Here is a 14,010-nt window from a genome sequence, read left to right as displayed (position 1 = left end):
TATAACCATTATATTACTGAAAATATAGACTGTTATACTTTGAAATAAAAATTTAAGTTGATGTTTGCTAAAATTTACTAAATGGTTTGAGAACATACTAAATATAACAGTTTATCAAGGAATATAACATTTCTACCACTAAGTGGTGTATAATTCATCCCAAAGGTGAAAATATTTGCTAACTTAAAATGGTAAACAATTCTAGACAACAACCATAATGTGAGTGTTTGTTTGCGTGGCTTTACTAATTTCACAAAATGGCCGCTTGATGTGATGAAATAATAGATTTGTTCAGTAACAAGCAAATATTACGAATTATTACAAATTGTTTAAATTTTATCATGTTTTAGTGTTTCAATGAAAATATATAATAATTCGTAATACTTTTTATTTATTGAACAGACCTAAATATCCAACCAAATTAAAATATTAAAAATGATTCTTTTAAACTTACATTTGCAATAAAATATCCTTGATAGTGCGTTCTTGTGTCTCGGGCAATTCAAAGGTTTTCTTTTTGGAGTTCTCCTGGTATTTGGAAATCTATTAAAACGAAAATTCATTAATTAAACTATAAATTTTATAGGGAAAATAATAAAACCTACATGATATAGTTGCTTGTTGATGGCTTCTTTAGATTTCTGCAAAGAGTTGACCATATTTTTGGTTAATTTATTAACTCTTTCCACTTCCTGGGCAAATTCTTTTTCGGCCAAAGTGTTGCTGGGTAAACAAGTATTAGCCTGGCGCATGAAGTCTTGGCAGCTAAGAAATAAAAAGTAGGAAATTTGTTGCTATTATCAATAAATTAATGGGGAAAATTTGAAGAAATCCTACCGTTTTGTTAAAACCTCCTGTTGATCACTGATCTCCTCAAATCTCTCAGCCAATTTATGAGCCTTATCCCTAATAACTTCTCGTTCATTTTCCAAGTCTTCTATATCTTGTTTCTGTTGTTCCTTGCACAATTTAATGGTGTGTATACGTCGGGAAAATTCAGCTCTTACCATTTCATGTCTCTGCAAGTACTGTGACCTCAAAACCTCAACGGCCTGGGCCATTAACTCATAGCACTCTTGGGGCGAGGGATTTGCTGATTTGTCCAACGATAAAATGGGCTGGGTTACTGTACGTTTTAAAATATTCTTGACATGATCTATAAATGAGGGACCCAATATCTGATTTAGTTGATTTTGTTGTATATCTTCGTTTTTGGTGAGATTATTGTCATCTTTGGATATTGTGAGACAATCAGCTAGTAGTTTAGGATCTATAACCAATTTCAAGCTAATAACTTGGCCACTACTTAAAAGCAATACGGCACAGGAGGGCATTTGCATGAGTACAAAACCCAAGACAGCATTAATATTCTCGCTGGTATCGATTTTGGTGCAGACTATGTACTCGGCATGTGAGGGAGTGGAAAGGGTGTTGATATCGGAATTGACTGTAATAAAAAAGGGGAAATTTAGAGTTATTATTATAGGCTTTTCTACAAGCGATTGGCAGTGACAATAGGCTTGTAAATATAGTTTAATATTGTATTAGAAAAAGGTCAATTTAAATTTGTTAAGATCAATTAGTTTTCCTTTCAGAATTTATAGAATTTGTTCATGGCTTATATTAAATTTGGTAACTACCTTCATTTTCCAAGAATCTTTGTAATTCTGCTATAAAATTTACAGTGATAACATGTAGACCAGTGTTGTGATAAGCAAAATAACGTAATTCATTGATGAAATCTCTGCAAATAAAAAGAAAGATTATTAAACATTTTAATTTAAAGATCAAAAAATACTTTTTTCCTATAAATGGGTCCAAAAATGATAGATATAGGTCCTCATTTTATAAAGCGAAACGACCAAAGTTTGAAAAAATGTGTATCGGTAAAACTCAAGTTCTTTCAAAACGTTTGTTTTTATAAAATGAGACCCTTAGGTTTGTATTTTCTTAGCGACTGATTCATAAACACGACCGGAAAACAATTTTCAAATTCTAATATGAAAATCACTTAGTTTTGAGTCATTTTCTTACAAAAAATATCAAAATTATTTTCCGGTCGAGTTGCTGAACCATGCCCTTAAGTCTTACCTCTTCAAATGTATGGGACAAAAGTAGGGCTGATGTATTTCCTCCTTGGGCAAACCCAATTCCAATTCGACTGTCTCCAAAACATGTACACACCATTCGGAGGGGTGAATTATTAAATTTTCATCAACTTCATTAAAGGACTAAATGAAAAAAAGACAATTTATTTAGAAATCTTATGAATAAAACAGAATTACTAGAAATTAACTTACATCTTCGGCATTTTCAGCTTCCATAAACAAGGCATGATGCAATTTGCCATTAGTTTCTGCTATAACCAAGGTGGGGGGCAAAGATGGTATTACCAATATGGAACAAGAATCTAAACCATAATTATCCACAGTAGACGGGGTGATAGTCAGAGGCCCCTGTAAACGAGGTCTGGAAAAAGAAATATATTAAGATAAAAATACAATTTTGAAAAATTTACAATGAGTTTTGCTTTCAACTACTTTATTCAAATTAGTTTTACAATATTAAGTAAATATTTAAACAGATTTCTATAGCTCATGGTCTAGACTGGCAATAAATTCATTAACATATTCAGCAAATGACAAAATTATGTTATCTCCAGTAAAGACAAATCTTTTTGGTATCTGTCAATAATAATTATATTAATGACAACTGAAATGACAGCTTATTGCTTAGCTATACTTGCTCAGGCAATTAGTAAAGCAATCATTGCGCAATGGATTGCTACATATGGCAATTGCGGTCTGCACATCGTAAATTTTATGGACGCAATCACATTTTACGAAAATAAATATTGCTACGTGTAGACCTAGAGTAACATAAGTAAATATTAATCCGTTGTTCTGCCGGCGTTACTGCTTTATTGCTAGTCTAATTGGGGGGCTAAATGTTTATGTTCTATTTAAAATATTGGCCCAAAAACCTTTAATTCTCATTAGTTTTCTAATTCATTCATTAAAAACTTACCTATCCGTATCCAAACCGGACATTAACACATAAATATTGCCATTTTCTCGCAATATAACTATAGGCCATTCAATTTTCTCACCTTTAGCTGATGGATTCTATTAAAATATTAAAAAATTAGACGATTTTTCTTAAACAATTGTTTTTCTTTTATGTTTATTTTCAACTTACCTTATTAGTTTCATTTAATGATGCAGTTCTATTTAAGGTAACCTGACTTAAACGTGTGCTATTCATTAAACTTTTTTGCTCCCTTATGGTGGAGTTGCTTGTTAAAGTGTTGTTATTCATGTTTGCTTGCTTTTCGGCCACATTAACAGCTGGTGCAATATCAAAATCTACAGCCGCTTCGCCCAAAGCATAAACCGTGGAGGAGTTGGGATTACCATCGGTTTTCAAAGGTATGGGACCCACTTGCCAAACATGGCGTAAGACGGCATTATCATAAACCCTTTAAAATAGAGAGCAAAACAAAAAAGAAAATTAAAAACCGTGTTAAAGGTATTAGAAATGTTTTAGTTTATAAATTAGTTGTTTGCTAATCCCAGGTTGTTTAGTGTTGCTCTGTTACCTTATTGTATTGTCGCTTAGAAGCACCAGCAAATGTGAATCTGTGGGTGAGGCGGGATGCCAGCGCAATTGTCTTAATTCCAAATGGGGATTATTTGTAAAGAAATGACCATCCAGATTTGAGGCTCTAAAATAAAAGAATTAAAGAAATAAAAATTACAAAATATTTGCTGAATTAAAATAAAATTTTGTAAAATATATTAAGGATTTTACAAAGGGATTTAAAGTGAAATAAATAGAAGCTGTAAGTTAAGAAAATAAGATAAATGTTGAGAAAAATAATTGAAATAATAGAACTTAAACAGATAAGTGTTAAAGATGAAGGAATTAAAATGAAAATTTGAATTTATAAGAATCGAATTTGTTTAAAAAAGTTGCAGGAATTATGATGATGTCAATAATGGGCCGTATAGAAAAATATTCACTGAAGAAAATATTAAGGGCCTTATTCAGAAACACGAAAGGAAAACAATTTTAAAATTTTTGTATGAAAACACTTAAAAATTATTTAAAAACTGAACAAAAAAATTTAGTAAAAAACAAGCTATATTCGGCTGTGCCGAATCTTAAATACCCTTCACCAATTTATACTTAAAAATATTTTTTTTTATATTTTTTTTCAAAATTTTTTTATAAATAGGTTTTTTAAATTTTTTTCTTTTCGAAATTGTTTTTTTTAATTTTTAAAAAATGTTTTTTTTGGAAAAATAATTTATGACAAACAAAATTTTGATGAAAAAAAAATTCTGGTTAAAAATATTTTTCCCGATTTTGACACATTGTAGGTCCAACCTACCTGCCACTCATGGCGAAGAGTAAAAAAAATGTTGGAGAAAAAAATGTTGGTATTAAAAAATTTTTGTTTCAAAAAAATTTTGTGAATACGGTTGATGTTAACTACGATACACTAACTCACTGTTACTATGTATTTATATACACAGCGCCAACTTCTAGAAGTCTCAGGAATAATCTAACGGAAAAAACTCGAATGTTCTATTTCCACAACGATCATCTAGAGATTTTAAAGTAACGAAATTAATAACTGGACTCTAATATCCATTGATATATAGATCAAATTTAAAATCTTTAATACTTATTTTTGAGTTGTTTTAAGGATTTTTAACATATTTATTTAGGATCAAAAATTACCCTTAGAAGAGGAGAGATTAATTTTTGGATCAAAAATTACCCTTAGAAGAGGAGAGATTAATTTTTGAAAATACATTTTGGTAAGCAATCAATACCTTGTTTGAATTCCAGTAAAAAATTGAGATATGAAACTTAATATAAGATTTTGCAACGATTTTGATTCGCTCGTAGAAGTTGAAGATCAAGGGTTGGTGTCTTTGCTAAGTTTTTCCTTTGCTTTAAACATAAATCATTTTAATGCTTTTTATTTATATTAAAACAAAAAAACCTTTTAAAATATAATTTATTTATACCCAAATGCTTTTAATAACTCCGCCCAAAATGTTGCCATTAAGGGAGTTACATACTCAACATATTTGCTCTATTTTTTATATTTTTTTTTTGTGGAAAATTTTAAATAATTTTAACAAAGCAACTGTATAACCACATATCATTATCCAAACGGCAAAGGATTTACGCTTAATAAAAAAATATAAACTCACAAGGAAATAAATTTCAGCTTTTTAAAAAAACTAAGGCATGTACATTAACATTTTTTTTAAATTGTTTTAAAAACACACAAAAAAAAATTACCAAAACACCAGAACTTAATGTAAAAGTAAGCAAAAATCTATTAAAGGAGTAAGAGTTTTTATACATGGGACACAGTTTTATATTACAAAAAAAAAATTGTCAAAAACCCCTCCCACTAAAATAGCAACTAAAGCAGTAATGTACCAAAAAAATGAAGAAAAAAATACAAGGATATTAAAACAACTGCATATGCAAATAATACGCGCTCATTATGCGCATTTGCCGCAGGATATACAACATATAAATAAAGCAAGCTTGTTGTTGCTACTCAGGCTCAACCTATCCACCCTTTCCTTGAGCTGGGGGTTTTTTCGCCGAAAAAAAGCTAATAATTTTAAATTTTTTTTAATGGCCAAATAAAAAAAACCATTTGTGCTGTTGCAAGGCTAAAAAAGGACATCTCTTACCAACAAAAAAAAAAAACTTAAAAAAAAGAAATTTTAAATGTTTAACGTAAAAACGCATGCTGATGAAATTTATTTGTTTAAAATATAAGAGGGAGAGAGAGAAAAAAAAGGACATTACACACATTATAATCGTTGACATAAAGGAAATGTATGAAATCACAAGAACTAAAGGAAAACATGTAGTAGAAATACAGAAAAAAACATATAACACGAAAAGCTGAAACCTAAATGCATTTAGTTTCACCGAGTGGGTGTTGTATGATACAACTTCTCAGGGGTTTTTATTCTATTTTGCTTTATTTTTTTTTTTGCATACAGACAAATACTTACATTTTGGTTTCAATATTTTATGTTATAATTTCATGTTTTTTTTTCAAACATTTTTATTTATGTATATATTTTATAGCAAGAGCCTTAGTAGGAAAATAGACAAGAGCAAAATGAGAAATAACCAAAGAAATCTAAGTTTAAATTCTAAAAAAAACTAAGAATTTCGATTTTTTTTTTAATATTTCCAAATCTTTAAGTTTAAAATATGTGGAAAACTTAAAATTGTTTTTATTTTAATGAAAAAGTAAACAATTTTAAAAAATATTTTTTTTCTTTTGAATTTTTTTTTAAATTTTATTACAATTTCTATAAAGTTTTCAGTTTTTATACAAAGCCTAATATGTTTTCTTTAAGCCACAATTAAAATTGTTTAAATTCTTTAACAAACACAAAAGTTATTAAGGATTTACTCTAACAACTTCTTAATTAATATTAATCATACGCCTTCATATACCAAAATGTTAAATAACGAAATTTTTGTAAATTTAAAACCAAATTTACACAAAAAATTACAGCAATAGTTTTATACAAAAACCTGCTTCAAATATAAATAAAAATAAACATCGATATTTTCATAAAGTTTACAAGAATTTTAAATTTAAAATTTTGTAAAAAAAATATTTTTTCTTTTTATAAAAATTTTAAATATTTACTAGCTTTTGTAATCTATGAGTTATATGATAATGATGCCTGAAGAGTTTTGTTTCTATGCCAAATAAAATGTAATTATTTTAGCTAAGAAAAAAATTATTATAGATTTTCTATTTTAGGAAAAAGTTAAATTCTCCAAAAAAATATTTTTTTCTTTTTAAAAAATTCTAAAGTTGTATTAGGATTTCTATATTGTTTGCAGTCTTTCTGAGAAGCCTAATATGTTTACTTTTATCCACAATTAAAATATTTTAAATTCTTCGGCAAACACAAAAGTTATTCAAAATTTTCTTTCAAAACTGCCTAATTAATATTAATCATACGCCTTCATAAACGAAAATTTTAAATAAAGCAATTTTTGTAAATTTCTAATAAAATTTACACAAAAAACTATAGCAATAGTTTTCAACTAAAGCCTGCTTCACAAATTAATAAAATTAAAATCAATATTTTCAAAGTTTTACAAACATTTTAAAATTTTTCAAAAATTTAACAAAAAATATTTTTTCTTTTTGTAAAAATTTTTAATTTTTACTAGTTTTTATAAGCATAGCTTTATATTATAATGATGCCTAATGTATTGTACATCTGTACCGAATAAATTGTTTAACAATTTTTGTAAACAAAAAAGTTATTAAAGATTATCCGTAGCAACTGCCTAATTAATATTAATCATACGCCTTCATATACGAAAATGTTAAATAATGAAATTTTGGTAAATTTAAAATCAAATATACATAAAAAACTATATCAATACTTTCAAACTAAAGCCTGCTTCACAAATTAATAAAATTAAAATCAATATTTTCAAAGGTTTACAAAAATTTTAAAATTTAACAAAAAAATTTTTTCTTTTTGTAAAAATTTGTAATTTTTACTAGTTTTTATAAGCAGAGCTTTATATTATAATGATGCCTAATGTGTTGTATATCTGTACCAAATAAATTGTTTCAACTGTTTTTGCAAACAAAAAAGTTATTAAAGATTTTCCGTAGCAACTGAATAATTAATATTAATCATACGCCTTCATATAAGAAAATGTTAAATAACGAAATTTTTGTAAATTTCTAATAAAATTTACACAAAAAACTATAGCAATAGTTTTCAACTAAAGCCTGCTTCACAAATTAATAAAATTAAAATCAATATTTTCAAAGGTTTACAAAAATTTTAAAATTTTTCAAAAATTTAACAAAAAAATTTTTTTCTTTATATAAAAAGTTTTAATTTTTAATAGTTTTTATAAGCAGAGTTTTATATTATAATGATGCCTAATGTGTTGTATATCAGTACCAAATAAATTGTTTAACTGTTTTTGCAAACAAAAAAGTTATTCAAGATTTTCCGTAGCAACTGCCTAATTAATATTAATCATACGCCTTCATATAAGAAAATTTTAAATAAGGAAATTTTGGTAAATTTGAAATCAAATTTACACAAAAAACTACAGCAATTGTTTTAAACTAAAAACTGCTTCAAAAATTAATGAAATTAAAATTGATATTTTCATAAAGTTAAAAAAAAATTTCAAAATTTGAAAAAAAATTTTAAAAAATATTTTTTTATTTTGTAAAAATTTAAAATTTTTACTAGTTTTTGTAGACATTGCAATATATTATAATGATGACTGAGGTCTTATGTCGCTGTACCGAATACAAATATTCAATTCCCTGTGCAAACAAACATGTTATTAAAGATTTTCTTTAAAATTAGCTTAATTAATATTAATCATACGTTCCCATATAAGAAAATTTTAACTGTCAATTTTTTGGTAGTTTTGAAATAAAATTGAATATGATATTTAATGCAAATGCAATGTATTAAAGCATATTTCCATAATTAATAAACAAATTTAAGAATTTTTTAAAGATTTTCAAAAAAATCGATAAATTAGTATAAAAAATTATAAAAAAATTGAATTTTGTAAAATATTCTGAATTTTTTTCAAAGAAATCGTTTTACTATTATTTTTCTGCCCCCTTCTGCATGTCCTGTTTAACATTTCACATGTATTTATTTTATTCGCAGATCTTTCTGTGTTTTTTTTTTCTCCACATTCTCAGTTTATTCCAACTCATATACCATGTCCATTGAAACATCTTTCATTATGTAAATGCACGCTTTAAATATGTACCAACCAAATGTGATTTTAGCATTATATTTTTTTGCTACTTTGTTTTTTAGATCTCGTTTTTTTTTCTCGTTTTTCTGACATACTAGATTTTATTTCTTGTTAACAAATCGTGGCATTTGTTTATAAAAATTTTTTTTTTATGCAGTTGCGGCCACATATGATGTGTATGAGGAGGAGGAGGAGAACAGGGCGTCGTTTTTTATATTTTTGTTAAAATTATATTGCAACTGGGAGTTTGGGATTTATACTTTGCCATTTTTCATGTTAACCGTTGGTCTTGGTTAAGTTTTTCCTTTTTAGTATTTTCTATATTTTTTTATTTCTTTCCATTATTTGGACCAACTCAATTCCTTGTTTTTGAAAATGAAACGTGTTTTATCTTTGACTAAAACGCTATTGTATTAAAAGCACGTCCTAAGTCTACATTTTGGTCATACTAAAATAGAAAAATGATTTAAAAGGCTTGTTTTTTCTTCCTGGTTATTGTCCAAGCGCAGCCATATATATCACAAGGTTTTGTGCAGCACGCACCTTGTTGTGTAATGTGTCGATGGATGCTCACAGGGTTTTTGTCAAAGAATAATAGATAGAGAAAGAATAAATAAAGCAAAATGTAGTTGTTTCAGTGGCCTTTTATAATTATGGCACACACAAAGTGATTCATTGACAATTTCGAAAAATCCTCAAAAAAAAACTTAAATTTTTGAGTACAATGCAATTGATTGTTTTTTTCGAAACTATCGATTTTTAAAAGTTAACGTTTTTCGAAATTATCATAAATTTCAATATTTTTCTTCAATATTTTCTTTATTACTTAAAACAAAACTAAAAAATTAGAAAAAGAAGAAAAAATATGGGTTTTCAAATTAATTTCGAAATTTTTTGATTTTTCAAAAAAACATATATTTTTATTTAGCTTACCCCCAGTATCACGAAGCATGGTTATGTTTTAACTTATAGTTATACTGACAGTCTTCATACAAAAATAATTTTAACCGACAGTATAACTATTAGTTAAGGCATAACCAGACTTCGTGTTAATGGGGGTTAGTGTTACAGAATTTTAATCTCAGTATTTGAAAAAACATTTTATTTTAAATAATTTTTTTCAAGTAACCGTTATAGAACTCAATTTGGAAATTTTTCGAAATCAACAAAAACTAAAATTTTATAATTTTTATCACTATAGACACAATTTTTAACAAAATATATTTAAAAAAAATCGATTTTTAGCATTTTTTAACTAGGCGATTTTTCGAACTTCATTTAGCGATTTTTCGAAAATAAGAAAAAATTTAACCATTTTAAATATTATTGGCTAATTTCACTGGAATTTTTATCTATAAAATCTATTTGGAGTGATTTTTTTCTAACTATTTTTGGTGATTTTTTGAAAATAAAGAAAATGTTTTTTGGCAATAATGTTTGAAAAAAATTATTTTGGCGATTTTTTTAAATAGGCGTTTTTTCAAAATCAACTTGGCGATCTTTCGAATATACAAAGTTCGAAAACTTGAGCTTTGATTTAAATAACTTTGATAAAAATATATGAATAAAATGTATTTCTAGCTATTTTTTAAATAAGCGTTTTTTTCGAACAAGATTTTTGGGATTTTTCGGAAAAAAAAAATTTTAAATGATGAATGAATAAAATTTTTAGCGATTTTTGAATTAAGCTTTTTTCGAACTTAATTTGACGATTTTTCTAAAGAAAGAATAATATTGAAATAATCTATTTTCTGCAATTTTTTTATTTAAGCGTTTTTTTCCAACTTAATTTGGCGATTTTTGGAAAACAAAGAAATTTGGTATTTGAGGATATCAGTAAAGATTTACACTATTTTTAAAGGAATATAAATTTAAGCGATTTTTTCTTTAAGCATTTTTTCGAACTTAATTTGGCGATTTTTCAAAAACAAAGAATTTGGGTATTGGTGGATATCAGTAAAGATTTACGATATTTTTGAAGTAAATAAATTTAAGCGATTTTTCAAAAACAAAGAAATTGGGTATTTACACTATTTTTGAAGAAAAATATATTTAAGATATTTTTTCATTAAGCATTTTTTCGAACTTAATTTGACGATTTTTCCAAAACACAGATATTACGTAATTGAGGATATTAGTAATGATTTTCATTATTTTAGGCAATAATTTTTAAAAAAATTAATTACAGCGTTTTTTTATTAAAATTAATTTTAGCGGTTTTTTATTAAAATTAATTTTAGCGTTTTTTTATTAAAATTAATTTTAGCGGTTTTTTATTAAAATTAATTTTAGCGTTTTTTTATTAGGCGTTTTTTTTAACTTAATTTGGCGATTTTTCTAAAACTAAGAAAATATTAATTTAAGAACATTAGAAATGATTTGCGTTGTTTTAGACAAGAAAGTTTAAAAAAAAAGCAAAAAGCTTTTTCAAATTTAATTTGGCGTTTTTTTTTTGAAAAAAAAGAATAATGAAAATTTTATTATCGAAAATTATCGAAAAAGCTAATTTTTGCGATTTTTTATATTTAGCGTTTTTTCGAATATAATTTGGCGATTTTTCGAAAGCAATAAAAATATGAAATTATGGATATAATCAATAAGTTAAACTAGTTTAGGCAATAATCTTTAAAAAAAATTTAAATTAAATATTTTTAATCAAAATTATTGAAAAATATTTTTTGGCGATTTTTTTTATTTTAGCGTTTTTCGAATATAATTAGGCGATTTTTCGAAAACAATGAAAATGTGAAATTTTGGAAATAAGCAACAATTTAAACTAGTTTAGGAAAAAAACTTAAAAAATAAAATTTTAGAAAGACAAATGATGTTCGAACATAATTTGTAACCATTTTTAATTAAAATATATTGATCAAAATCAAATTTTCGCGGTTTTTTTATTTTAGCGTTTTTCGAATATAATTTGGCGATTTTTCGAAAGCAATAAAAATATGAAATTATGGATATAATCAATAATTTAGGCAATAATCTTAAAAAAAAAATTAAATTTTAGAAAGACAAATGATTTTCGAACAGAATATGAAAATCAAAATATTTCGGATTCAAAATAAATAAGATCATAATTTAAGAAATTTGATTTAAATTAAATATTTTTAATTAAATTTATTGAAAAAAAATTTGTTTGCGTTTTTTTATTTTAGCGTTTTTTCGAATATAATTTGGCGATTTTTCGAAAACAATGAAAATATAAAATTATGGATATAGCAATATTTTAAACAATTTTGGGCAATAATCTTAATTTAGGAAATTTAGCTTTAAATTAAATATTTTTAATAAAAATATATTGAAAAAGCAAATTTTCGCGATTTTTTGAATTTAATTTGGCGATTTTTAGAAAACAATGAATATATAAAATTATGGATATAATCAAAAAATAAATAAAATTTTAGAAAGAAAAATGATTTTCGAACTTAATTGAAAGATTTTTAAAGCATATTTAAATATGATTTACACAATTTTAATAAAAAAATATTGAAAATATAAATAATGTAATCAGTTTTTTTTAATCTTCATTTTCAAACTCTAAGTAATTCTCCCAAATTTTTTTTTACCTTTCAAAACTTGAAGTATTTAGTTGTTTGTTGAAATTATAAGGCTCAAAAAACGTTTTAGCAAAATTTCTTTAGCCCTTTATATATTGTAGAATTGTTTTTTTGTTGTTTTTGTTTTAAGAACTTGACTTGCAGCCAAACAATTTTCTATAATTTTCTTTTCGATTGTTTTGAAAAAAGAAAAATACGTAAATTGTTCTTTTCGTTCTACTTGACAAAACAATCAAAGGTCTCTCATTTGAGCAGTTTTGTTTAGCATTTTATTTCAACACTTTTGTAAGCAGTAAAGATTGTAAAGATTTGGAAAATTACTATAAATGCAACCGGAATTTAGGCTTTGCAAAGCAATACACCAAGTACTAGGAAAGAAAAAAACAAAAAAAAAAAAAGACTCAAGTATTTGTATTTGAAATACAAAACAAAAATTATGAAAAATATATAAAAAAAAACACACAGGCAGAGGAGGCAACAGCCTCTTTCAGCACTAAACAACAGCAATATGATGAAGATGATGACGATGATGCCAGCGAATGAGTGTGAATATTCCATATAACATCATTCATTCATTCAAGCGACGACCATCATATGCACAAGGAACAAGGTACTTCACCTACTTTGTGCAACAAAATGCAACAACAATACAAACTCATAACTAAGGGGGGCGACACACAGGGGCAGGGGCGCTTGATTCTCACACAACTTATTATATGCTAAACAATATATTCATGGAAGAAAAAAAAAAACAAATTATTATTAAAAAAATGTTATGCATGTTTTATTTTAACCCTTGTGAAATGTTGATTGCAGAACTGTTTGATTGTTAACGCAAAATTTCTTGCGTTTTTTTCTATTCTATAGTAAGTGTTTAATTTCTTCTTCAAAACTTAATTGTTTAAAAATCTTTGAATTGTTTTCTAAACCTCCTTCTTTCTACTTGCCTTGCAACCCCCCAACCCCCTGACATTTACAGTTTTTCACTGTTTCTGTGAAAATGTCATAGAAATTATTTGTTATTAGGGAAAACAATTATTTTAAAATAAAAAAAAAATAATTTGAACAAAAATATAATTTATGTTTGTTTCAAAAGCTTTTTTATGGAAATATCAACAAAAATTATAAACTGTACATTAGAGAAATTAACATAAATTTAAATTAATTTTTATTTTTCTTTTTTTTGCGAGACAAAAAAGATTTTAATAAAACGACACCAAGAGTTAGTAATTGTTGTCCCAAAGTATACAATAGAGAGAAATAAACCAGCAACATATTTGAAAACAAATTCTAAATTAAATGAATTTTTTGAACCAAAGGCACCACTCCCTGAGTACTGAATAACTCTCTATTAAAATAGTATGAAATAGAATGCGAGATTGAATCGCGAAAAATCATTATATCGCGAATTAACTGTCAAAATATTGTTTGCGGAGCTTGTCTTATACTGTCTTTGACAACTCGGTCTTTGTCATTTCAGCGAAAGCTGTATTAACTCAAAGTATTTCCCCCAGTGAATAACTTCCAACGTCTGCAGACCTGTTATAACGACATTTCAAGTGTCCAGTTTGAAAATTTTATTTTCTTTCCAACTTTCGCTGGGTATTCTTTCAAGAGTCCT

General features: G+C 25.9%; 1 protein-coding gene across 1 annotated transcript in view; it reads right to left on the bottom strand.

The window, feature by feature from the left end:
- Nucleotides 1–14,010, bottom strand: part of mbo (Nuclear pore complex protein Nup88) — a 68,044-nt gene that overhangs the window by 1,659 nt on the left and 52,375 nt on the right. Inside the window, exons 3-11 of the mRNA XM_065510292.1 lie at nt 3,599–3,724; nt 3,199–3,478; nt 3,028–3,125; nt 2,301–2,469; nt 2,092–2,231; nt 1,641–1,744; nt 838–1,447; nt 606–765; nt 455–543 (exon numbers count right to left, since the gene is read on the bottom strand). Coding sequence (XP_065366364.1) covers nt 455–543; nt 606–765; nt 838–1,447; nt 1,641–1,744; nt 2,092–2,231; nt 2,301–2,469; nt 3,028–3,125; nt 3,199–3,478; nt 3,599–3,724 — 1,776 coding nt within the window. The remainder of the gene's footprint in view (nt 1–454; nt 544–605; nt 766–837; nt 1,448–1,640; nt 1,745–2,091; nt 2,232–2,300; nt 2,470–3,027; nt 3,126–3,198; nt 3,479–3,598; nt 3,725–14,010) is intronic.

This window comes from Calliphora vicina, chromosome 4, assembly GCF_958450345.1.
Source record: "Calliphora vicina chromosome 4, idCalVici1.1, whole genome shotgun sequence".
NCBI lineage: Eukaryota > Metazoa > Arthropoda > Insecta > Diptera > Calliphoridae > Calliphora > Calliphora vicina.
The sequence above is the reverse complement of the archived record's forward strand: the minus strand, read 5'-3'. Positions and strand labels throughout refer to the sequence as shown.